The sequence below is a fragment of the Ambystoma mexicanum genome, chromosome 3p, assembly GCF_040938575.1.
Source record: "Ambystoma mexicanum isolate Mex_15411 chromosome 3p, UKY_AmexF1_1, whole genome shotgun sequence".
NCBI classification, from domain to species: domain Eukaryota; kingdom Metazoa; phylum Chordata; class Amphibia; order Caudata; family Ambystomatidae; genus Ambystoma; species Ambystoma mexicanum.
This window is the reverse complement of record NC_090925.1, coordinates 422984006-423007794: the sequence shown is the minus strand read 5'-3', so window position 1 is coordinate 423007794 and position 23789 is coordinate 422984006. Positions and strand designations below refer to the sequence as shown.

Here is a 23789-nt window from a genome sequence, read left to right as displayed (position 1 = left end):
GGACAGAAATAGAAAAAGTTTTAAAAAGAAATGAAAATATGAATAAAATGAGCATAAGAAAAGTGTGAGAATGGAAATATGTAGGTAGCAATACATACTTGTATAAAATCTAGATTAATGACGTAATGGCACCTACATCAAGACCCACACTTTTGACGTAAACGATAATGCAAATTCTAAAACATTTTGTTTAAGACAAATCTGAGATCAGTTAATTTCTAGCTGTGCCCCAAAGCAGATCATAATTACTGTGATGACCATGAAAAGGACCACTAAACATTTTCGGGAATTTGGGACAGAACTTTCCCACCAACATATCGATAGCAGGAGTTCTTTATTTACTATCAATTTCTGGAGCTTGGAAATACGTATTCATTGGAACTTACCATCAACGCTCTCGACAGAGAGCTGTAGCCCGAGATTGTACCGTGGATTCATCACCCAGTGGTTACTGGTTACTGTGATGTCGAAGACGAGCCATCCCTCTTCGGCAGCCCAGATAACGCGGCTGTCTAATGGGAACAAGTCTGAATCCCTGAAAAGGAAAAGAGTTTGTATTTTTAACCATTTAACCTATTAGAATAAAATAATTTTGCTAAATTGAAATGGCACATTTAATTTAAAAAACAGCAGTCCTTTAGCACCCATTCGTTCCTGGATGTCCAAATTCTTTGGCCCATGTCTACCTTCTACTCTACTACCGAAGCAAAGTTTCCAGAGCCGGTTTCCAAAGGAGACACAGACATTGCACACTCCTTAGATAAGAGGCAAGGGAGGAGAGTACTTCATTGCCGGCGCTGCCTTGCCACCACCCAGGAAAATCTCTGCCAACAACAAATTCCACCTTAAAAAACATGGCTTCCACTTTGATAAGTGAAGCTCTTCCCTGGCGAGGGTACACAGAAATCGAGGGGGGAACACCAGGAGGCATTGGCGTTTGATAAAATATGACTTTTCTAGATTGTATTACTTCAGATGTAAGGGGCAGAGCAGGCAGAATTTGTGTGCACTTTAGCTGGTACTTTGAACACCAAACCCAGAACTTGCCCATGTCTTAATAAAAGGTACAGTATCCTTGCCCATCGCCAACTGATGAGAAGAACGATCTCCAATCAACGAAAACCTCTAGCGGATGATCTTTTTAAGATAAGACTCCTGTGACTGACAATCTTAGCAAATCAGCTAGGTACTGCGATTACAAATTAAGAGATCGGCGGAATGCTTGATGCTGCCAGCACCATCATTAAACAATGCGCTACTGTGTGACCGACCCACATCCCAATTCCTTTTGGTGACCCATCCCAAAAATGCACTTAAAAGTTACACTAAAGAAATGCATGGAAAACCACCATAAACTACATGCATGTTACATTCCCGCGTTATGAGCAGTGGGCAATCTTGTTTCAGCTTCACTGCTGGTGGACTTTCTTTGCTCTGCCACACACAGGCCAATACATCTATCCTGTAATAATCTGCAACCACGCGGCCCCACTATTTGTTGATCTAGAATTTTCAACAGAATGAAGCCCCAAGGTGGGGCTGATGCTATGTGAATATTCTCTAAGGAGGCATTAGAGTACACAAAATAAAGGCTGTGTCACTTCTAGTGTGAATTTGCTGGCGAAAGACAGACCTCTTTCAAAAGTAGTAACGTATCAAAGACATGTTTTACCCTTCTTTCAGTGCTTTGGTTTTGGAGCAGAGAAAAGGCTTGGGGAATAATTAAGTTCAATGTGGAGCTGATGTTATTAACCCTCAATAATAAACCCACGGAAATCACGATACAGGTGGAAAAATGGAAGCAAATCCAAGATGGCAGTCTAACCTTTTAAGATGTTGGTTCAGAGGGGCTTGTTTCCCAATCCTCTGGTTTATCAAGGGCAACTGTGTGTTTCTGCGTCGACCAGGGTGCGCATTCGACGAATGAGTCCCTTTCTAGCTGGGTCTGTAACGCTATGTGGACGATCTTTGTCACAGAGTATTACAGCTTGCATTCAGATTAGGCCAGTTTGGTTCCTTTTTAATAGGTACCTGGGGAGAAATCGTGGTCCATGTTTGACATCTATAAATACACCCTATGCTCACCAGTGTTGGGTTTCATGCTTCTGAGGTGTGAGGCAAATTGGGCATCTCAAGCTTTAATCAAGTGAAATCATAGTATCTAATAAGATTGAAAATCATGGTTAAAAGTGAAGATGTGGCACAGCAAAATTTATAGGGAAGAGCTAATGCACTGTCCTTTGTGCTATTTGGTAAAGATTGAAACACCATAGGAATCAGAAAGTATTAGGTTAACGCTACGTCACCAGAATGCAGGATGTTTGTATCAGAGCACTTGATCATCTTACTACTGGGGGCTTGTAGGTGGAGCCAACGGTCCTAGGTCGAAAGACCCATTTCTTTTTTCCAAAAGGAAAAAATAACGATATGGAAAGACCCCTCGGTGACCGCACGTAGCAGTCTTTCTAAATCGGACTGTCAGGCCCCTGCCGCGCATGAGTGCGCGCAGGGCCAGGGCCTGACAAGCTCTGTGTGACCCGGCGGACTCGACACCGGAGTGACAGGTACGTTTAAAAGTGTAAATGTGTGTGCGTGCATGTGCTTGTATGAGAATGTGTGGGGAGAATGCTTGTTCAGATGTGGGAAGGGGGTGGGGAAAGTGAGTGTTCAGGGGGTAACCCCTCCCCCCCTGATTAACGAGAAAATGAGCGGGAGAGGGTGGGGGTGGGAAAAGATGGGCATTAGATGTGATAACCGCATTTTAAAGCCTGCACAAAAACGGCCAATACAAATCTGTCGTTTTGTGTTCTGGCTTTAAAACGCAGGATTGTGGCATAGAACCGAGCCAACAACTAATGGCAGGGCCAAGGACCCGTGCTCATGTGCAATTGAGGTATGTGAGAATTCATCAGGTTTTGTGTTCATCTGTCTCCGGCATAAGGATGTACAGTAGAAATGTCTTGAATCTTTTTCCTTTCTCACAAAGTGCGATGCTGTGTGGCGGTTATGACCTTGCTGACATCAGCCAAGGATAACAGAATTGTGATGCTCATATCTATGTGAGAGCTGCTCCATCAAAACGTAAACTGGTGGTCATCCTGGAACCTTTGTAAGATGAACGAGAGAGCAATGTCTAAGCATTTGTTAAGAAAGGTCTCCTTTGTGACGGATTCTGTGAGGATTGTGTCCTTATGATGGTTTTTTGACAGCCCCTCATAATAGTCGACAGGATGGTGGAGAGGCAGCCCCTGCCTTCATACAGCATGACTCTAGTCGAGAAAATGGACAGGCATTCCTATGCATTGTGTTGCCACTTCTACATCCGTGTAGAGAGGCCTCGCCAACCCTCCTGTAAAATGGAGTGCCAGCCCATCTGAGCACAGTCATGTTTGTAGGGGCGGGTCAACCTGGCAACGGCCCGGGGCGCAGTTGTGGGTGAGGGCCACAGCAGGCAGCCTTTTAATCTACCTCCTGCAGTGCAGGGGTCATTCTTGCAGCAAGAATGAGAACCACACGCACAGAGACGGGGAACAGAGGCCTGCCCTGCCCATATCCATTTACCTCCTATGATGCAGCCAATGGCTTAATACTTTGCTCAGAGGTATTTTTCAAAAAGGCTCTCAATTTGCATCGCTTTGTGAAACGAATCGTGCTTACGCAGTGAGTTAAATTGTGCATAACAATGGCATGGTTGAATGGAGAGCAGAGAGCTTATAGTGGACAGAAGGGGCTTTTTTGTTGTTGCTGCCTTAATCAAAGGGGCCAGAGATAGCCTGCAGGAGTAGGCGGTGGTGGGTGCAGGAGCGGTGGACCAAAGTAAAGGGGGAAAGGATAGTGTAATACGAGCAGGGGAGGAATCGGCCTTCGTTTATAGTATTTTAGCAGGCGACTAAACCCATCCATTGTGTTTGTTGATACCCCTTTACGTTTTAGCAAGGGCGCCAGGAATTGAAAAAAGTGAAGTTTGAAGGTTTAGGGATTGCGCAGAGGATGACTTTCTTTGTTTGGTTTTGTGTATGTGTTTTTTTCATTGTGTAAAAATGGACGTGGAACGGTAGAAAGCATTTATTGTAACAGTAAATGACAAAGCCAATATTGTAGTTGACGTGTGTGTGTGGTGAAAAGCCTTTCTGTCTTGCTACTGTAGGTATTCAGATCACATGCCCATGTACATTCACGATTTGCCTAGTGTTACAATTGCATGCCTAAGTTGCCACTATTTGATATGGTTTGCAAGGATATGGCACATATATAACCTATCGAAGGTATTGTCATCATAAGGTCATGAACTCACGTCTTTGCCGGGTGTTCACACATATGGCCATCAACAGGCACAATTTAATACGCATTTCAATATGCAGGCGTTGTCCTTGTATCACATAATTATAATTTGATTATTATAGAGTGTCATGTAGATGGGCCACTTCTAAGCTCTGTGTTAATCTGCATTATTATTGCCCACTGATGGTACTTCATTCATTGCCCTCAGGATAACGAAGCCACCAGGGCTTCAAACTTGTCCCTTGGACATTTACCATTCCAAAACCCAGCACGTTGCTCATGAGCTATCCATCTGGCATGCAACACATTATATGACCAGGAACTGGCACCATTAGGCAGCTATTGCCATCACATGGATACCTATTCACGCCACTTTCTAGAAATATCCAACCCATGTTCTGGTACTCTCGCCATATACCAGGTTTTCCCATTAGATGGTCTTGCGCTCACACCATTTGGCAGGTGTTGTCATGCTTTATCTAGGTGCTCAGATCATAGGGCAACAGGACTGCTGCTTCACCTCATGGCCTGCCTACTTCTCTGTAACGCGTCCTCTTTCTGACCTCACCTTACTTTATACAGCCTAGAGCAGCCTTCTTGTTCACTACTGTCCAACTCTTTCCATACATTTCGCATCCATCTTCTTTTGGAGGATTGAGGAATGGCCTCAGTGATGTGTTCACAAACTGAAGAAAGCTATTGGCTCTTGCCACTTTTTCAATCGAGAAATTGATGGAAAAATAGATGATCCCGAGTTATAGACGCTTGTGCGGCAGCGGCCTCCAGGAGTGTGTCCTTTATTTAGACAAACAAAAACGTGAGGTAGAAAATGAATTCTTGTTTAAAATGTTATGGTTTACGTGGTCTACGTACTAATTGTAAGTGCAAGTCAATATAACGGTATTTAAATTGCAATGGTTTAATGATTTTGGAGAGGGAGGGCAGTAGAGGAGCACCATGGGCGGGGCGTATTCCCGTGTTGTTCCCTTGGCCCAATATTGTCTAGACACCTCCCTGCATGGGGGCCTGCATGGCCTCTTTCTCTGCTGGCACAGCTGGTGCTGAAGAACCGGGCCACAGGGTACTGTTATCAAACACTTGTTGGCTCCAATGGCCCATGCAGAGTACGAAAGTTGTGTCACTTGCCTACATTTCCCCATTCCCACACAAGGGGCCGAAGAGGAGGTGGAGCGAGGAAGGGAGCCCTTTGACTTGGCAGAAATAAATTGTTTATGTTCGCGCGGGAGTGTTTGGCTTAATGTATATATAAAGTGGTGAGCGTGGACGGTAAGGGATCAGTTTGGTGGACAGAACAGCAGTAGTGGGAGCAAAACTAGGGGGGAATAAGGCAAGCAATACTGGTGCAGAACTGGGCACCAAAAGCCACATTAGCAGAACCTGTGCAGTGAGTGACATACTGGGCAGGCCACCGAGAGGGACTCTGGGGTGGTTATTGCAGCAGAAGCGTGGCAAGGAGAAATACATGCAACAGAACTTGGACTGAACGGCGCTGAAATGAGAGCCAATTGAGTAGAACTCGAGCCACAAGAAGCATGACAATGTGTCTTACATTGGCAATGTTGGCATACATTGTTAAGACAGGGCTCATGATTTCCGTTAGACGTAATTAGCATGAAAAGGGGGCAATGCTGACAGATGTTCCGCACCCAGGGACTTCTGTTTTGCTTTGGGCACATCCGTCATAGCAAGGGAGACAGCGGTTTGGTGTTGAGGTTAGGGCAACAATGGAAAATGGACGGTGGACATAAAAACAATTTCATTTTCCAGGCCTAGCTCAACTCAAGCACTTTGCACGCCTCGTTCTAGCAAAGTACACTAAAGTTTCATCTGACCAGCATATGGGTAGAACTAAAAATGTACATATGGCATCTTCCTCATGCCAAAAACCATTTTTCTTTGCATTTGCACACATTAGTGTGGACTTAAAAAATAATGCCTGAACATAGAGTCTCCATATTGTGCTGCGGATCACTGCCAATAGCTGGATTAAAATGTCAGAAATTCTGCAAGCCGTTTGCCAAAAGCTCAAAGCAAGAACTTATCTGTGATATGCAATACAGATGTTCACGCACCCAAAGTATGCAATCAATAGCCGCACGTCAAGATTACAATATTAGTTTTCCCGGTATTAAATTCTGGAACAAGGGCTTTGTGGACTGTCATTTTTTGACAAATGTTACAAGTAGTCCATAAACAATGTAATTACTATTTTGACAACAGTAATTTGCTTCTTTCATGTCCAAGGTCATTTTCAACATATAACCGAAATCCTGACAAACAAGGCATTTTGAAAACTTGAACAATGCAAAAGACATATTTACAGATTTGCAGACTGCTCTTAACTTGTCGCAGGACTGCCCTTGCCATAAATAACACGATTGGTGAACTGCAACGAAGGATTGCCCATTTTGGCTGCCATCAGACTAGTCGAGGGGGCTAAAAAGCTGGTGATAATTGAACAGTCCTTTTAGAAACACTTGCTCCCGATATGCCGATCACAGGAGAGCCAGATGACCTAAAAGGGCTCACCCAGCACCCATCAAACCACTCCGCCCCTCTCCACCCATGTGCTGCTCCCATACTCTTGCCTCCATCACCCCTCCCTTGGAGGAGGTTGTGTGCCATTCCAAAAACCGGGCTTTATACCAAAGCCTTCGAGACCCGCTCCTTTGAAGCTAAGGGCCTTACTTATGGTGCAGGGAATGGCATGAGACGGTTAGACGGTCTACCAGTTTTGAGTTGAACAGCCATACTTTAAAAGCATGGTCCATGTTGGCCAATCTTTCAAACATGCAACTTCTTGTTAGTTTTCATTTTCTATCAACTAATAAAAAAAGCTGGATCCTCTTCTCTGTGCCCTCACGAGACCAGACCTGTGGACCTTCCGCCTTATCTCTACCCTCGCCCTTTTTCCTCTTCACCCATGTCGCCTGCTCCAAAGGCAATACAGTCCAACTATCCGCTCCAAGAAGACAGTCCACATCCTGCACCGTATCTCTGGAACCTATAACACGGCTGACCTCTTCGAAATCGGCAAGGAACTAGGCAAGCCATCTGCAGACTCCACCTTTCCTCGACTCTCTCAGACCGTCTGTACTGCACTGGCCTTCCACTTCACCTCTACAAATCAGGACATTCTGACCGACCTCTCATCGTCCCCTTCTTCCATTCCTCCCCCTGCATCCCTCGGCCTCTCTTTCACCACCACTCACTCTCTCCTCCTTCTCACATCACAACTGATGAGATCTCTAGAGTAGCCCCCTCTATGAAGATCTCATCCAAACAGGTTTCTCCCTGTTCTTCCAGAAAACATCCCCTCCCTCGCTCTGACTCTTGCAGACTTCTGCGACCACTCCTTAGCATTTGGTGCTTTCCCTTCTCTCAATCACTCCCTTGTGCACCCCCTCCTTAAAAAACATTCTGACGACCCCTCGCGTCCAGCCAACTATCGCCCTATCTCTACTACACCCTTCCCTGGGAAACTCCTGGAGAAGTTAGTCTTCCCCCAACTGACACTGAGCTCGTTGGTTGCTTACAAAACCATCAACCTGGATTTCAAGCATCCACAGGCACAGAAACTGCTCTCCTGAACACCCATGAAGAACTGTTAGCAAATCTCGACTCTACCTCTCCTGCTGTTCTCATTCTCCTTGACCTCTCTTCCGCCTTTGACATGGTCAACAATTCTATCCTTCTAAAGCGGCTCCAAGATACTCTTGGTATCTCAGACTGGGCACTGGACTGGTTGACCTCCATCAACACTGACCACCCTTCCCAGGTTCTATCTGGCTGCGTCTCCTCCACCAACACTCACTCTACATGTGGTGTACCCCGGGGCTCCATACTTTCGCCCTGGCTCTTCAATATCTATCTTGAACCTCTTGCTCACCTGATCTCCATCGTCTCCCCTCATTTCCAGTGTTACGCAGTCCTCCTCAAGCTCCCCTCCTCCTCCTCGTCTTTCACCTCTATCCCCCCCAGACTGCCTGTCTGCTATTCAGCTGTGATGCAGCTCAAATGATCTCTGTCTTAATGCCAAAGACTGAGAATCTTCCTATTGGGACTCCCATTCCCGGTTTCCCTCCTGCACTCTGGTCGCCCTCTATGGCCTCTCCTTCCACTGCAGCTGGAAGCCTTTGGGTCATCTTCGGCTCCTCTCTCTCTTCTTCACTCCTCACAGCTTGGACCTTGCCAAAAGGCCCACTTTCAACTTCACCTCCTTAGAGGCACTCTCCCTTTCCTCAACTTCCCCCAGAAGCTCAATGTCACTAGAGCACTGGTCCTCTCCAGGCTGAGTTATTGCAACACCCTCTTTCTCAACCTACCCCTTTCTTTCCTTCCCCCTCTTCAACTAATCCAGAATAGGGCTGCAAAACCTCTCCTTGGCCTCAAGCCCAGGGACTGCATCTTTCCAACCCTAAAATCTCTGCACTGGCTCCAGGTTGCCGCAAGGATCAAATTCAAGACCCTTTGCATCATTCATAAGGCTGTCTGCCGCCTGGGACCACACTACCTGCAACTCTCTCTCTCACTAAATACTTTCCCTCCAGATCCCTTTGATCTTCTTGCTCCAATTCTCTGCTGGTCAAACCCTTCTACAAGCAGAGAGCTGGGGGCAGCCCTCTCTTCGTCTGGCTCCCTCCTCTGGAACAGTCTCTCTCTCTCCTACTCTGTCTTGACCCGGTCACCTCAAGTTCTGCAAACAACTCAAGGCCTTTCTCTACTCCTCCTCCTTCTCTCTCTCTCTCTCTCTCTCTCTCTCCCATGAGAACCATCCCCTCAGCTGCTGCGATTGGCAGCCTGGTCCCGCAAGAGTCCAATAGGGTCCTGGCCATCTGCCCAATCACCACCAGCTTTCACATCACCCCCGCACTTCCCTCTGAGTATACACCTGCTAGTTAAATGGTTTGTCTCAGCCCTGCACTTACCTAATGGGCGTCAGTCCTCCCTCTTGGCTTGGGATGCCTCCAGCCAAGCACTTACCCACTGCTGCCCCTACAAACACCCTGGCACTCCCCCCACCCCGTGGGCCCTTTAGCACTTACTCCCTCGTCCCCACCCCTCCTTTCTTTGTCATTTATTTCTCTGCACTTGCATGTTCTGTCACAAGGCCTAGTAGGATCATTGTTTTTCTGTTTTCTTATTTATTCATTGTCAATTCCATGGTTTATTTGTTCACTTGGTCCCTTCCCTTTTGCCTTGTGGGGCTTTGAAACACTGTCTTGTTGTACAAGCGCCATATAAGTAACCAATAAATAAATAAATAAATAAAATAAAAGCATCTTGACCCATAGCTATATGAACACTAATGCTAGCACCAACCAAGCTGCAACAAAAACAAAACATGTTGCTGTATCAAACTCTAACCCAGCTTCGGCTACAATTTTCTAAAATACAAAACTGATGCTCTGGGACTACGTGAAAAAGAGAAAATATAAATAGGAGTAAGGCTCTTGGTTTTATGGTATATCTTCTTTCAAAATTTCCGTTAGTATTCATCAATTAGTCATGTTATCAGTGTTTATCCCAATTCATAATTGCTTTTTAAATAAACCACAACTGATGCTTTTCCACATTTCTTTAAAAAAATGTAGTGTTTTATGCCCGTAATGGAAAGCTCCCATAGCTAGGTTCCATTTTCACCTTAAAAACAAATGACTGCTCCTTATGCCAACATGATAAAGATCCACTACTTTTCGCAGCACTGACAAACTGAAGAGCTAATCCAGACGCAAGAATTTATGCTTTTTTCCTTTTTTGTATTTTTACAAATACATACTGTATTCCATCTGTATTCATGCATAAAAACGGAAAGCCAGGAGCCCTAAAAGTAATAGAAAGTAGATTCATAAATCGTTGAACGGCGTCCAGAAGGTCTCACTTTCCTGGATCTCTGCTGTTCATTTGAACGTTGATTTTTCAGATTTAAAAATCGTCAGCATCTCATGCACACACACAGTCCTGTACAAATGTTTAACTTGCTGGCTTCCGTACCTTGGTCACTTACCGTGTGGCTACAAGATTATGTCTCAAGGAACAATTCAAGACATAGACTTCTACTGGTGAATGGGGAAGTGAACCAGGTCAGGAAAACGAAAAAGCCAATATGTATTCAAATTGTATTAATATAGTAAACACGATAGAAAAAAATACCCAAATATTCATGATATAATTCATCCGAACATGAGGAATAGTTAAAAAGCACAAAACATCATTACAACCAAGAAAAACAATAATTCCTTGAGATTCAATCTGCAAATGAGCTATTCAATAGATATCAATATGAGGTGTGAGAAGAACAGAACTCTCCACGCGATCCAAAGTTCACATAGAGTTAGACTGTGATTCTCAATGGTATCTACTAATATAGTGCAAGACAAATGCAAAACAATTAATCAAGATCAAAGTGCTATGTGAACTTTGGGTCGCGTGGAGAGAGTTTGGTTCTTCTCACACCTCATATTGATATCTATTGAGTAGCTCATTTGCACACTGAATCCCAAGGAATATATGTTTTTCTTGGTTGTAATGATGTTTTGTGCTTTTTAACTATACCTCATGTTCGAATGAATTATATAATGAATATTTGGGTCATTTTTACATTTCAATACATATTAGCTTTTTCGTTTTCCTGACCTGGTTCACTTCCCCATTCACCAATAGAAGTCTATTACTTGCATTGTTCCGAGAGACATAATCGCCCTTGTGTTTTGGTCTATTAGCTTCCCCTATGTTCACGACGAAAGGGACACCCATCTTTGGTACACTTTAAGCCCTAGGCAGCCAAAAACACTGATGCAGTGTGGAGCGACACTCATGTGGAATTGCATGCAACTAAACAGCCTAGAGGGATGTATGTATACTAAAACCCAAGACAGCTCAGTTTCTCTCCCGAGTTTCCATCCACAATTGTGCTTCATTCACTACGGCAACCCCAGGTCAAGTGACTCAATGTACCTTTACTATGTCCACATCACCAATAATAGTCTGTATCCATTTTTCCAATTCTGCACTCGCTCACTGGTACCACCCAACGTCTGATGTTATGCAGACGACATGCAAATCTCTATGAACCAGCACTACGATTGCTTGTCACTGGCATTCATCACCAGGGTCGGACTGGGGCATAAAATTGTCTCTGGCACCAATTAAAAAGTGGCCCACAGATGTGACAGACTGAATAGTAAGTACCCTGAGGAGTTTTTTTGGCAAAATGTGATGCAAATTGTGAACTTTATAGAATATGTATTCCGCAAAACGTATTTCGGAAACACTTCTCAAAACTACTAACCGCATGGTGAAGTAACTCACCAAACTGGCCCATATTGGCCAAAACAGTGGCCCACACTAGCATTTTGCTTTCTTAGTTCGAACTTTGCCCTATTGGCCAGTCTGAGTCGGGTCCTCACACATCCACAAAGTCGTATTTCCTACTAAAGCAATCCATCATGTTGTATAAGCAAGGTTTCTCAACAGAGGATATTCACCCTGCCTTAAACATTGCAACATTAACAAATACATAAGTTAAAATGAGTCTTACTAACATACATAGATAAATGTATTACTTCCTTGATTCGTTCAGATTTATTCTGATTTGGGTCAACTGGATGTACTTCATTATATTATGTTATATTGATTTTTACGGCGCACTGCTACCACCCAGGGGCAGTCTCCAGGCGCTCATGTGGCTATGCAAGAAAGAGCACAGAGTCGGCTAGTGAGGGTAGAGGGCTGGGATAGGTCCAGAACCAGGAGAAACTGGCGTCTGTGTGCTGGGTTGCACATGGGTTAATTGCGTGCACTGGCTTGTTGTGTCCTTAAGGGTGAGACAACAAACAACTCGGGCATTGTCCATGTGAATATCTGTTATGTTGGGTGTGTGTTTGTGTGTTTTATGGGTAAAGTGGCTGGTATTTAAAGTCATGGTTGTGTGCACCAGTTTGTTGTGTCTGTAGGGGTAAGGTGCAGTGCCTGGGATGGTTTGTTGTATGCGAGTGTTAGTTATGTATGGTGTGTGTATATATGTAGTTTGGCTAGCCCATGGGCATGTATAGTACAAGAGGTGTGTAGGAGCAGGGGAGCAGAAGCGGGGTGGTTATTACATTGGGTACTCTCAAAGTTCTTCGAGGTGGCTAATCTAAATGTGACCCATGGCTAATCCTCAAAGATCTATCCAAATGAGACACATTGCTAATCTTCCCAATATGTTTATTGCAAGTCATTTCCTGCCCCCAAAATACATTTGGGCGCAATACGTCTAAATGCTGCATGATGTCTGCCCCCCCCCCTAGTATACATTTAGGTGCCACACATTTCCTTCCACAATCCAGTACACTGGCCAACTATGAAGCTAATCATAATGACTGACTGACTATGGAGGGTACCACCATTCAACTCTGAGGCTATGTTAGCACTTTCTACGTAGTAGTAGTAGTAGTCATAGTAGTAGTTTAAGAGTGGCTGGGTTTCTGGAGCACAGTAATGACTGTGCTTCCCATTCGTATCGCCTTACGATGGCTAGTTATATGGCATGGCAACATTCAACACAAAGTAGCTTTGGTGCGGATCACAATGACTTACTATAAGGAGCAGCGCATTTATATCTCAGAGCACAGCAGGGGAATATAACAGGGCTATACCAACAGTTTGGTTGTGAAGTATGGCTACCGTACATAATTTAGGCTCCATCTAGAGTATAGCTATCTCACACACACACACACACACTTCAACCGAGTGTCAAAATGGCTACCTTACAAAACTAGGCTAGATAATAGGTAATATGAATGGCGTTTTCTTTTTTTTTGTGAAGTATAATAATGGCTGTAGTCACCACCCACACCACACTTACCTTATCTATCGCTATAGGTTGTCTGCGTCAGGCGTCCCAGACGAACACAGGAAAACAGTGGAGCTGCTTCTTTGGGAGCTGCCCTTTGCCTCTGGCCCTTAGCCGACGGCTGCCCTGTGAGGGCCAGTGAAGAAGGGTGTTTCCTGGTCATGTGACCAAGGACATGGGCCAATTGGAGCGAGTTAAAAGCAGGCTGGGGCCTGTGGATTACTAACTGCAAGCCAGGGAAACTACTGAGAATGGACAAGCACCTCGGCACAAAAACAATTTGGAAATTCCACTTAAAACACTGGAAAAAAAGAAGACCCCAAACAGGCTTGAAACGTATGCTTGCTGTGCAGGATGCCTATGGAATACTAACTGCAAGCCAGGGAAACCACAAACAAATGAACAGGCACCCCTGACTCACTCAGCCAATTAATATCAAGATGGGAGGAGGGAGGAAAAAGGAATAGAAACAAAGGACTACACCCCCAAGGCAGGTTGAACAAGCACAAACAAGTATGTGGACATTCCACTTAAAACAGAGATAAAAAAATAATTTTAAAAAGACCCTAAACAGACTAGAAGTGTATTACCAGGTGCTTACTGTACAGCATGCCTATGGATTACTACTATTATGTCGAATTGGATTCCTAAAAAGAGTGTGTGTCTGTGTCCCCACCCCGCAGAACTGTACATTAGGAAAAATAAAACCCAATTATCATGACAAAGTAACTTTTTGTCTTAGAGTTTATAATCAGGTGGGGTTTAGTAGTAAGACTATGCCTGTGCAACGTAATTATTTAATCATTTGGTCCTATTGGTCGCTCTCCCTGAGTAAAACGGATAAACCCACTCTGTTTAAGCATAATGTGTGCATTTACTCATAAGGACGAGGCACAAAATTTTGATTTTATGCCAATTTGCAGTTTTATTTTGTTTTGTTAGCACTAGGGCGAACAGAAAATAATAACACTGTAAATGGAATAAAATTAAAACTTTTGTGGCGCGTCCTTATGAGTAAATGCACACATTTTTGTGTTAGAGGCTTCACGATAGAGGAACCCATTGGTTTAGGCTGTGCGGATGCTTAATCCAGCATGGCCAGTTTTCTATAGCCAAACATCCAAAAATGTTAACCCCTCCTCATATCAGTTTCATCCCTACCTCTACTGTCATACCCACAGTTTTGCCATGCGACACCACTGAGCCATATCCCAAAACCGGAGCATGTACGACCTGTCTTTGCAGTTCAAGTTTCAGTAGCGGTCAGAAAAAAGGACCCAGTTCAAGGTGCATGGCAGCGTCCACAAGCCATAGCGGTTACCAAGTGCAGGGTACCCAAGTCGCAATACGCAAGCACACTTAGATAAGAGCATGTGTAGAAGCAGCAAGAGCAGTCACATAGAAATACCTTGCAGCCAGAACTGAAACAGAATCAGGATCTGCTGAAATTCAAAACGAGGCTCAGTGTCGCCAGGAGGCTGCCCCCACTAGAAGAATGAAGAAAGCACCACCTGCAAAACGTTATTGGGGTGGCATTACAAGAACGTGGATAGTGGAAAAGGCTTTTGGACAAATGGGGGAGACATGAATATTCAGAGCTCTCCTGGCCCACATTGGGTCTCTGGGCTTTATGCCAGCTGCAATGTCTGTGCGTTTGGCGGTGCCCTCCGAGACCGGAGTCATGAATTGTTAGAAGAGAATGCTGCACTAGACCGGTTCTTTATTTTTAAGTGGAAAGTCTGCGTTGCCCTTAGTCAATTATATCGTTTTTACATGTTGTTCAGGATTTTGCTTTGCCACCTGAACGCTTTACTCTTTAGCAATACATGCTACAAAACCGAAGTGGTTAACCGAGCCAAACGGATACACAATGGCTCGTCCAACCTCATCTGAAAGGAGCCAACACTGAAACCTGCCACCTGCCACTCCTGTCTGGGGCCTCGATCAAGTCAGACATGCAGTGAATGTAACATTTTTCTAGGTCTCCATTACAATGGATATGGCCAGTTTGATATTTTTCACAGACTTAGAGAAAGCATGTTTGCAGTCCATGAATGAATTTGGAACACTCAATTAAACCCCCCTCACACATGCACTCCTCTTTGATCCTCTATAATGCCAAAACGCAGAGCATCAAAACAAACAGCCACAAACCAAGGATGGCCAACAAATAACTTGCCTCTGAATTGACACTCCATCCGCTTCCCTCTAGGAAGGTCCAAGGCCAACATTTTACAGCGCCAATCTAATGTGGATGGCACAGAATAATATGCCAATGCGGCAGAGCGGCTGAATTGTAATAATGCTACTGCAGATTGACTGCCCCTCAAAGTGAAGGAAAGAAGGAACGCTGGACCCAGCTGAATGGGTAAAGACTGGGGCAAGTGCATGAGGAGTCTGGATGTACAGGTATGCATCTCACCGATCTGGACCCTCGATGACATTCACAGATTGAAAACAATTCTCTGAGACCTATAGCACTGTGCTGACTGGAAACACTGGAATAACCAAATTTCTTTTAGCGCCCTTTCAAAAAACGTCCAATCACTGTGCTGACTGGAAACACTGGAATAACCAAATTTCTTTAAGCGCCCTTTCAAAAAACGTCTAATCAGTATAGAGTAATTTTGGGCATTTAGCCGGCGATTGCCCAGAACTCTTCTTATATGCCTGAGCCAATATAACCCGTTGTACCTCCTCCCGTGCACATGTTCTGCCAGTTTCTTACGTCTCCCCTTGTTTCTTCCCCCTTTCATGTCAGTTTCTACATTAGTATTCTTTACATCCTTGTGCCTATCAACTCTGTGACCCCTCCCCTTGCCATGCTGGTACCTGGCCACACCAGGTTTTTCTATGCCAACATGTCCAATCCTACCCAGCTAAACCTCTCCAAGGGGTGCCATCATGCCTCTTGCTACCCCCTTCACTGCATATCTCCCCACCATCTCTGCCCCTGCCACCTTCACACATTGTCAACCCATCATGCTGGTCTCACTTCTCTCACCAGTCCTCGGTCAGTTTCTGCATACTCCTGAGACTTGGCTTGAGGGTTTTACAGTGTTCCGTCTCAGCGTGGCTTCCTTCAGTGCATGTGGGCTAACACTGGAACTCTGTATAGGGCAAGCTGAAAGCTCCACTTTACACTTTGTAATACTGCTTTTTTGGAGCACTTCAGCAACTATAAGAGAGCCAAAAGCTTAAGCACCTGTGGGTCAGTGCAATGCCAGGTATCAGATTCCCACAGCCCTCCTTAATAGCCCTCGCCAGGCTCTGAGCCATTAAGTCAGGCTCCCAGAGACATAATTCTTGGCACCGACCCCACCCCACGGGGACTAATGCTTAAATACCGTGGATGCCCTACCATCTTGTTTAATGCAATCACATTAATTTCACATTTGTTTTTTGTATACAGCATGAAAAGAAACATCACCGTTTAGCCAACTAACAGGGAAATTGTTCAGCTTGCGTGAGATTGACCATTATATTTAAAACGGTGTCAAAAATGAGGCAACCTGTTTTTGGGAACAAGCTACCAACCGAGGTAACAAGAACATAGTAAGATATTCAGGCTATCCCTTACATATTTTATTTTAGCAAAGATCAAAGTGTTATCGAGGCTCCAATGCTCTACAAAAACAAAGTGGATTACCCCAAGCCAGATTGGGGCTTCCCTTTAACATCTCTGGTCCCAGCGTGGCACACAAGCAGCACCCACCCCAGGGCAGAAAACAGAGTCATGCCAGACCTACGTTAGAAACTCTGACTGTAGCTACACTAAAGTAGAGTACTCAAAGTCAGCACACATTTATCTCCAGGGCAACTAGAAGCTAATAGCGAGCCATAAGTCGCTCGGAGAGAACACCCCCTAGACTGGAAGAGATCCCTGATGCAATGATTCTAGAACTTGGGAGCGGTTCTCAGATGGTGCAATTGAAAGAGGTAACCACTTTAGAGGGCAATGAGGGTGATGCTGCATCAGAACCGATCAATGAGGATCCGCTTAGTTCAATTTATGCTTCTCAAGAAGCAGGGCAGCAATCTACGGCCTCCACGCATACGTCCCCAAATCAGACATGGGGCCTCCGTTGGGTGCAACAACAATTTCGGCCCTCAATTTCGTTCTCAACTCTTTTGAAACTATAAGAAAATATAAACACAACTTTAAATGAGCAAAGAGCCAGGTTAATTCATTCAAACGCGAAATTGGCTTTCTTAGAGGGCTTCATAATGGCAAAGGGGTCTATACAAGGAGTTATGATCCAGGCAAAGGGAACAACTGAGAGGTTAGGAGCCGCAGATACCTGGCCTCGTGGCACGGCAATACAACTACAGGAGGGCCAGGTGTGACAAGATAAGGAACAAATAGAAAAGGAGATTATCTTGCAGCATTCTTTGGCGGATGACGTGGATTGCAACCAAGGGGTTCCAGCCATCCTTCATTTCGAGAAAATCAGTAGAATGTCTGTTCAGAACGTAGTAGACTTAAGTCAAGAAGAGTTATAAAATGATTCCATTTTTTTATCAAAGAAAGAAAATGAAAAATAGGAGAGCAGAGCCACAGCATGTTAAAAAAAGTCTAATAAAAAAACAAGAGCAAGTCAATCAAGAATCGGTGTAAATTATTGCAGAACCATAGGATTTCCACAATTGACTCTGGATCCACAAAAGAAGAAAGTAGGAGAAGAATGATTCATGCCGGCCTATACACAATCCCTCCATAGAGAAAAGGAAGGCAGTACAAAGCAGCACACTTCTGGAGCTGTTGGTCTACTCCATGGAGGAGTTACCAACGAAGGCACAGGATGAAGGTTGCCAAACTACGTTGAAAAGTTTTATTCCTCAAGAGCGGAAGGCATAAATCGTAAACGAGAAAAAGCAACCTACTGATCTTGCTATTCCATCTATAAGTGAATGTGTAAACTTCAAGACGCTGCAAGAGTGTAGAGAGGCGTTAGTATATAAAAGGCCCCAGAGGACTGAAGAGCAAATAACAGAATTTCTGCAGAAGTCAAGAGAATTGTGCCTCCTCCTCAAAAAACTATGCATTGTAAAAGGAAATGTGATTTTCATTAGAGGGAATATTCTACAATTATTCAAACATTTTGAAGTTCTCTCTGGTTAGGATCAAGTGAAATCACTGAGGTGGAGTTTTTGTTAGTGATTTTAAGCTCAATCGTGTGATACTGCACATGAATTGGAAGTTTATTATTTCTAGATTACTAGGACTAGCACATCAGCTGCTTCCAGTTGGTTATGAACTCGTGGAAATGCTGGATCGATAGGATCTGAGCCCTAGATTTGTAGCGCAACTGCATAACCAACGTGAACTTCATCAACCAGTTTATCCCCCCGCAATTCAGGTTACCCGTTTTAAAGATAAACAAACTCTGTGGAATGAGGAAGTCATGGATTTGGTTGGCAAGAACTCTTCAAGTGACTTCGAGTCATGTGGATTAACAACCGGAACACCCACTCTATTGGAATGGTTCCATTACAGCATAGAACAGGCAGATGTCCCTTTTTCCAAAAAGAACAGTTTTAATTTGTTGGCTTCAGAAATCATTGTATTTCTGGAAAGGTGGCTACCTCATGCCCTGGTGTTGGATGACTGTTTTACTGCTTAACCTAGCGATTAAGAGGGCGAAGGGCCACCCGATATCCGGTTTATTGACAAGAATCCATTCAGGAATAGGCATCGACAAATTCTGTGGGTGCCCCGGACCCTTTTATAAAGGTGAGGGAACTAAGTTGGGATGACACAAGGTTTCCTCTTATGAAATCATTATTACTAATCAATATACATTGAAATACGGTAACCATACTGCTCTCTCTAAATTATGTGAATTGGTTGACATTTTAATTGAAGAATGGTATCTGAGAGAGAATGGTGGTACCATATTGGTGGCTGGTGATTTAAATTCCCAATGTTTGTATGTAGATGAAGGTACTCGTGCTGTTAGTTTAAGCAATGCTAAAGCAATTAAAAGGGGGAGACCTGGTTGGAAATTATGAATGTGTGGGCTTAAACTCGGTTAATGGCAATGCTGTGGGTGATCTTTTCCCTGGTTATACTTGAGTCGGAAACCCCAACAAAGTATATTAAACTGTATGTTCGTCTCTGATGTGACGTTCCAAAATGTGTCTGCATTCAATGTGATGAATTGCGAGACTAGTGATCATCCATTAACAATGACAGTGAATTGCGATGGCTGAGACCCAAGTTGAGATATAGGAGCCCTCTTTCTACCCAATGCTGCAGGAAGCAGGCTTATTTGGAACAGGTTTGCGTGGAGAAATGTAATCAGGCCTTTGAATCAAGCATGAGTCAGATAGATATGGGAACATATCTGGGAAAGTAGAAGTATAAAGACCTCTTAGACAAATGATATGTATTGATAGGGAATAATAAGAGGAAGGCGCCAATAAGGATGCATTATTATGATTCTATAGTAACAGCTCAGAAAAGTGACTCACATGAGAAATTGTGGGAAGCAAGGTTATCGACTCCCGTGCAAAGAAGTTAAGTATCTAGATCTCTTAAAAATCAGCATAGGAATTGGATGGGAAGTTTAAAAATATACCTTGATGTTGAGGGATGCACATTATATGCTGACTGCTATCTTCTAAGAACTAATTTTGGAGAATTATAGCTAGAATGGGCTGGGGAATACTCAACTGGAGATGCTATTAAATCCAATTTGAGGGAACACCTGGATAGCACACTTGTGTGGTCTACTCAAGCTTGTCGGGCAGAGGATTGGTCTCTGGACTTGAAATGTATCTGATGGAAAGGTTCATTAGGCAAAGTAAGAACTCCAGAGCACAAGGCCCTGATGGACTAGCAAATATAACATTGAAGGCACAGCCAGAACTATGGGCAAAATTCTAAAAGATATTGTTTGACAGGATCTTCGAGACAAAAATGATCCCTCCTTCTTAGAGGTTCTCTCTCCTAGCTTCGTTCTTTAAAAAGGGAAGTAGAACTAACCCTGCTAACCATCTACCCATTGCCCCATTAGACTTATTTGGTAAAACTTTTGCAGCCCATTTGAAGCTGCTCAGATGAGCGGAAAGCTGTGGAAGACTCGATAAATGGCAATCAGGGTTTGTAAAGGGAACCGGCACCACCCTAAATGGATTTATATTGGATGTACTGAAAGATGAAGCAATTAAAAAAAGGCTAGCCATTGCTTTTATCGATTACTCCATGGCATTCAGTAGCGTAGATTGCGGTCGTCTCTGAATATTAGCACTCTATTCGCATGCGTGAGTTAGACTAAACCAAAAAGGTCTACTCTCAGCACCTTTGGACACTAATCGATGGCAAAAGCAAGGTTGTATCCTTGCGCCTTCACTCTAAAATTTGTATTGCCGATATTGGTATAGCCCTTAAGGATACTCGTGCTTTTCCTCCAAGAATTGGTACTGAGATACTGCAATGGCAATTACATGGTAACGACCTTGCTCTCATTGACCATACCCCAATAAGGCTTCAGTGGCAGTTAATTGGCATTACAGAAATATGTGAAAATTAACGAATTGTCCATGAATACATCTAAAACAAAGATTCTCATTCAATGCTGCAAACAAAAAACGTGTACTCATTTTAAATGGTTCTTTAAGCAAGAGCCAATTGAGGGAGTCACTTCTTTTATGTACTTTGGTTTTGCTATGTCCATGAGTGGGAGTGAGTCAGACACATAAGCTGCTGAAGAGCAAAATCTGGTATTTATCAACCCAAGCTTTGTTTAAAGTGCAAATTCAGGCACTTCTCTCATTCCCGTTATAGAGTTCTATGAAATGAAGGTTACACCGACTATAATATATCCAGCAGAAATAAGGCTGCACTTCCCTAAACAATGGTGGAGCTGCCTTGAAGGGGCCTTCTGGAGGAGTGCTTGGTCTACCAAAGCTTTGATGTGGTGGAAAAGGCTACCTTTGTTTGCCAAGGTGATGAATGCCCGTGATGATTCAACCTCAGGTGTCTTAAAGATGCTAAGGGTGTATAAATCTAACTATGGCTTTAAGATATGGATGGCTGAATGCATAAAGGATTTAGAGTAAATTGGTGCTACTGAAAAGTGGATGACAGTAAATCCATTGGAAGTCAAAAAGATGCTGTGCCAAGATGATTGGATTAATACAATAGCGATGATGAAAAAATAGAAAATCGGTGGCACATAGATCTGTCCAAATGAAGCCTGTAAACTCTGTTCCCAGGTATGTTATTAAATTCCTGAGTGCTCTAGGGAGACAGATTCCTGAGACTGCTGTTGAATCTGTATCCGACTAATGAAATCTTGAGGGCAAGGACGGTATCCCCAGACAAAAGCGTATATGTCGTGTTTGTACTATCTCTGGGGAGGTGGAGACCTTGCGCCATTTGATTTTAGCGTGTAAAGCTTTCATTAGCCTATGCGCTCAACTTTTAGGTTGGCCGTTAAAAGATTTTAGAATTCTACCAATTGAAGATGCGTGGGACAAGATATTTAATTGCAGGCCGAAAGGCTGGGGCTTTGCTGAACGATGCATTGTTACTGTTATTTTTACAAAGAAATCTGAGCATCTAGTGCTTTTAAATAGGATTGATTTAGATCCTTGAGATGATTGATGAATTGGAATGTTTTTACTGTGCTTAATTTTTTTACTTAATGAAATGGATTGTTTTTATTATATTGTAGCTATTTTCGATGTGAACGATTGGTCTTTTTTTTTTTAGATTGCTGTGTTTATTTATATACGTTTTCTTGTGTGTGTAAAATTCACGTATGAACTATTGCACATTAAAAAGAAATTCAAATAATAACTTACCACCTCGACTATATACATTAACCGAGCACACAATGTCTTAATTGTCAAGAGCCAATTATCACTAGCCAGTGGCTAGTGCAAATTTTTGCACCCTGATCTAGACAACCAAGTGGTCAATCATAACTGGAGCACTCTCTTTATCAATGCATTTTTTAATTCAATTCAGTTTAAAGGTTTATCAAGCTTAAGCAAATCAACCCATACACAATAATTGGAACTTGAACATCAAATACATACAAAAAACATATTGAAATAACGCCTTAAATTCCTTTCTTGGTGGAAAGTAATCACTATTTAAATGATTGTTCGTATCTCTGCTATGTCGCCCATTAATCAATTGGCTTTAATACCTTTCACCTGATCCCCATTACTTGACCTGGAACCTTTTTACGACAGGAGAAACTATTTCTGAATCTAAGCTTAGTATTAATCTAGAGGGCTCAGAGTAAGAAGATACTGTAAGGGTGCAGACGAAGGAGGCTGACACAAAGGTGGCATGTTTGGAACTTAAGACTTTTTGAATAAGAAAGCAAGAGAAAACCTATCTATGCCTTATTCCCAAGAGCGGTTTCCCTGCCTCAACTGAAGATAGGGTGTCTGTCAGGATGTCTGTCAATTCAAAAGAGTCCACCGTCCTTTGTCAAGAAAACCTTACTTCTGTCGCTCACACTACAAACTAAAGAATACGGCAGTCATGTTACAATCCCAGAGACTAATTGACACATTTACGAAATTGATAAGCAAATTGAAGCTGAAAATAAATCCCCAAAAAACAATAATTATTAATCTGGGACACGTCAATAAGAAAGCAATGAAGACAATCTGGTTTGTTGAAGGTTCAAGAATTCAGCTTCATAAGGTGTTTAGAAACTTGGGATATTCATTCTCTATGACTCCGATTTTTATTAAAAACAGCCTAAAAACAAAGTCAATTGAAGCTGTGAGACAATTGAGGGCAATTGAAAGAAGATTTGGGAAATTGACTATGTCTACATGCATTAACTTTTATACCATGAAGGTCATGCCTATACTTGCATACAGTTTTGAATTTCTACCAGATAACTTGACACCTTATTTATGAACAATAGAAGCTGTAATCTGGAAAAAAAGTTTAGTTTTTTCTGCCCAAATGTGTACCCCTTAGAAGTAATACTCTATGAGTTGGGTCTGGGTACACTGAAAAGTCTCATGGAATGCAGGAAAGTAGCTTTATATAGGAAATGTGTTTTAGGTGAAGACAACTCAACGTATAGCTTATTTATTGCCAATGAGACTGAAGAATTTATGTGGAACCTCAAAACTGAAGTTGAAACTATACTAGCAAATATTGGCGTCACAATGCAATGTCTGATTGATAAACCACTGAAGGTAAAAATGTTAATTAAAGCATTTGATTGGGTTGACAATAATGCCACCATACTGAACTTCAAGCTATACTGCCAAATCGTGTCAGCATGGAAATGGTATCCGGAGCCAGAGAAATACCTGGTAAAATATCCATCTCGCTCTGTAAGGAACAGTGTAATGCGCTTCAGGAGCTATGACCTAACCACAAATTAAATTGGTTTTATTCGTAACTTAATACCTGAGCAAATGAAAGTGTGCAGATTTTGTTTAGTCAGAAGTGAAACAATCTTTGATGCATTTGCTAATGATTTGCCCTAAATTGTGTAAGGAGAGGATGGAGTATTTTTCAAAATTTGTGCAAGACACTTCAAATGTCCGAAGGGATACAATTTAGTATGAAATGTTACATGGGCCGTCAATATCCTTAAAAATCAGGGCGATTGAATTCTTAAAGGTTTTCTTTAAAATGACTTAGAAGGTAGCTAATGAATTG

General features: G+C 43.0%; 1 protein-coding gene across 1 annotated transcript in view; it reads right to left on the bottom strand.

Annotated features, from left to right (window-relative positions):
* BMP7 (bone morphogenetic protein 7) overlaps nucleotides 1-23789 on the bottom strand; it is a 557435-nt gene that overhangs the window by 94762 nt on the left and 438884 nt on the right. Inside the window, exon 3 of the mRNA XM_069651102.1 lies at nucleotides 387-535. Within this exon, the coding sequence (XP_069507203.1) occupies nucleotides 387-535 (149 nt within the window). The remainder of the gene's footprint in view (nucleotides 1-386; nucleotides 536-23789) is intronic.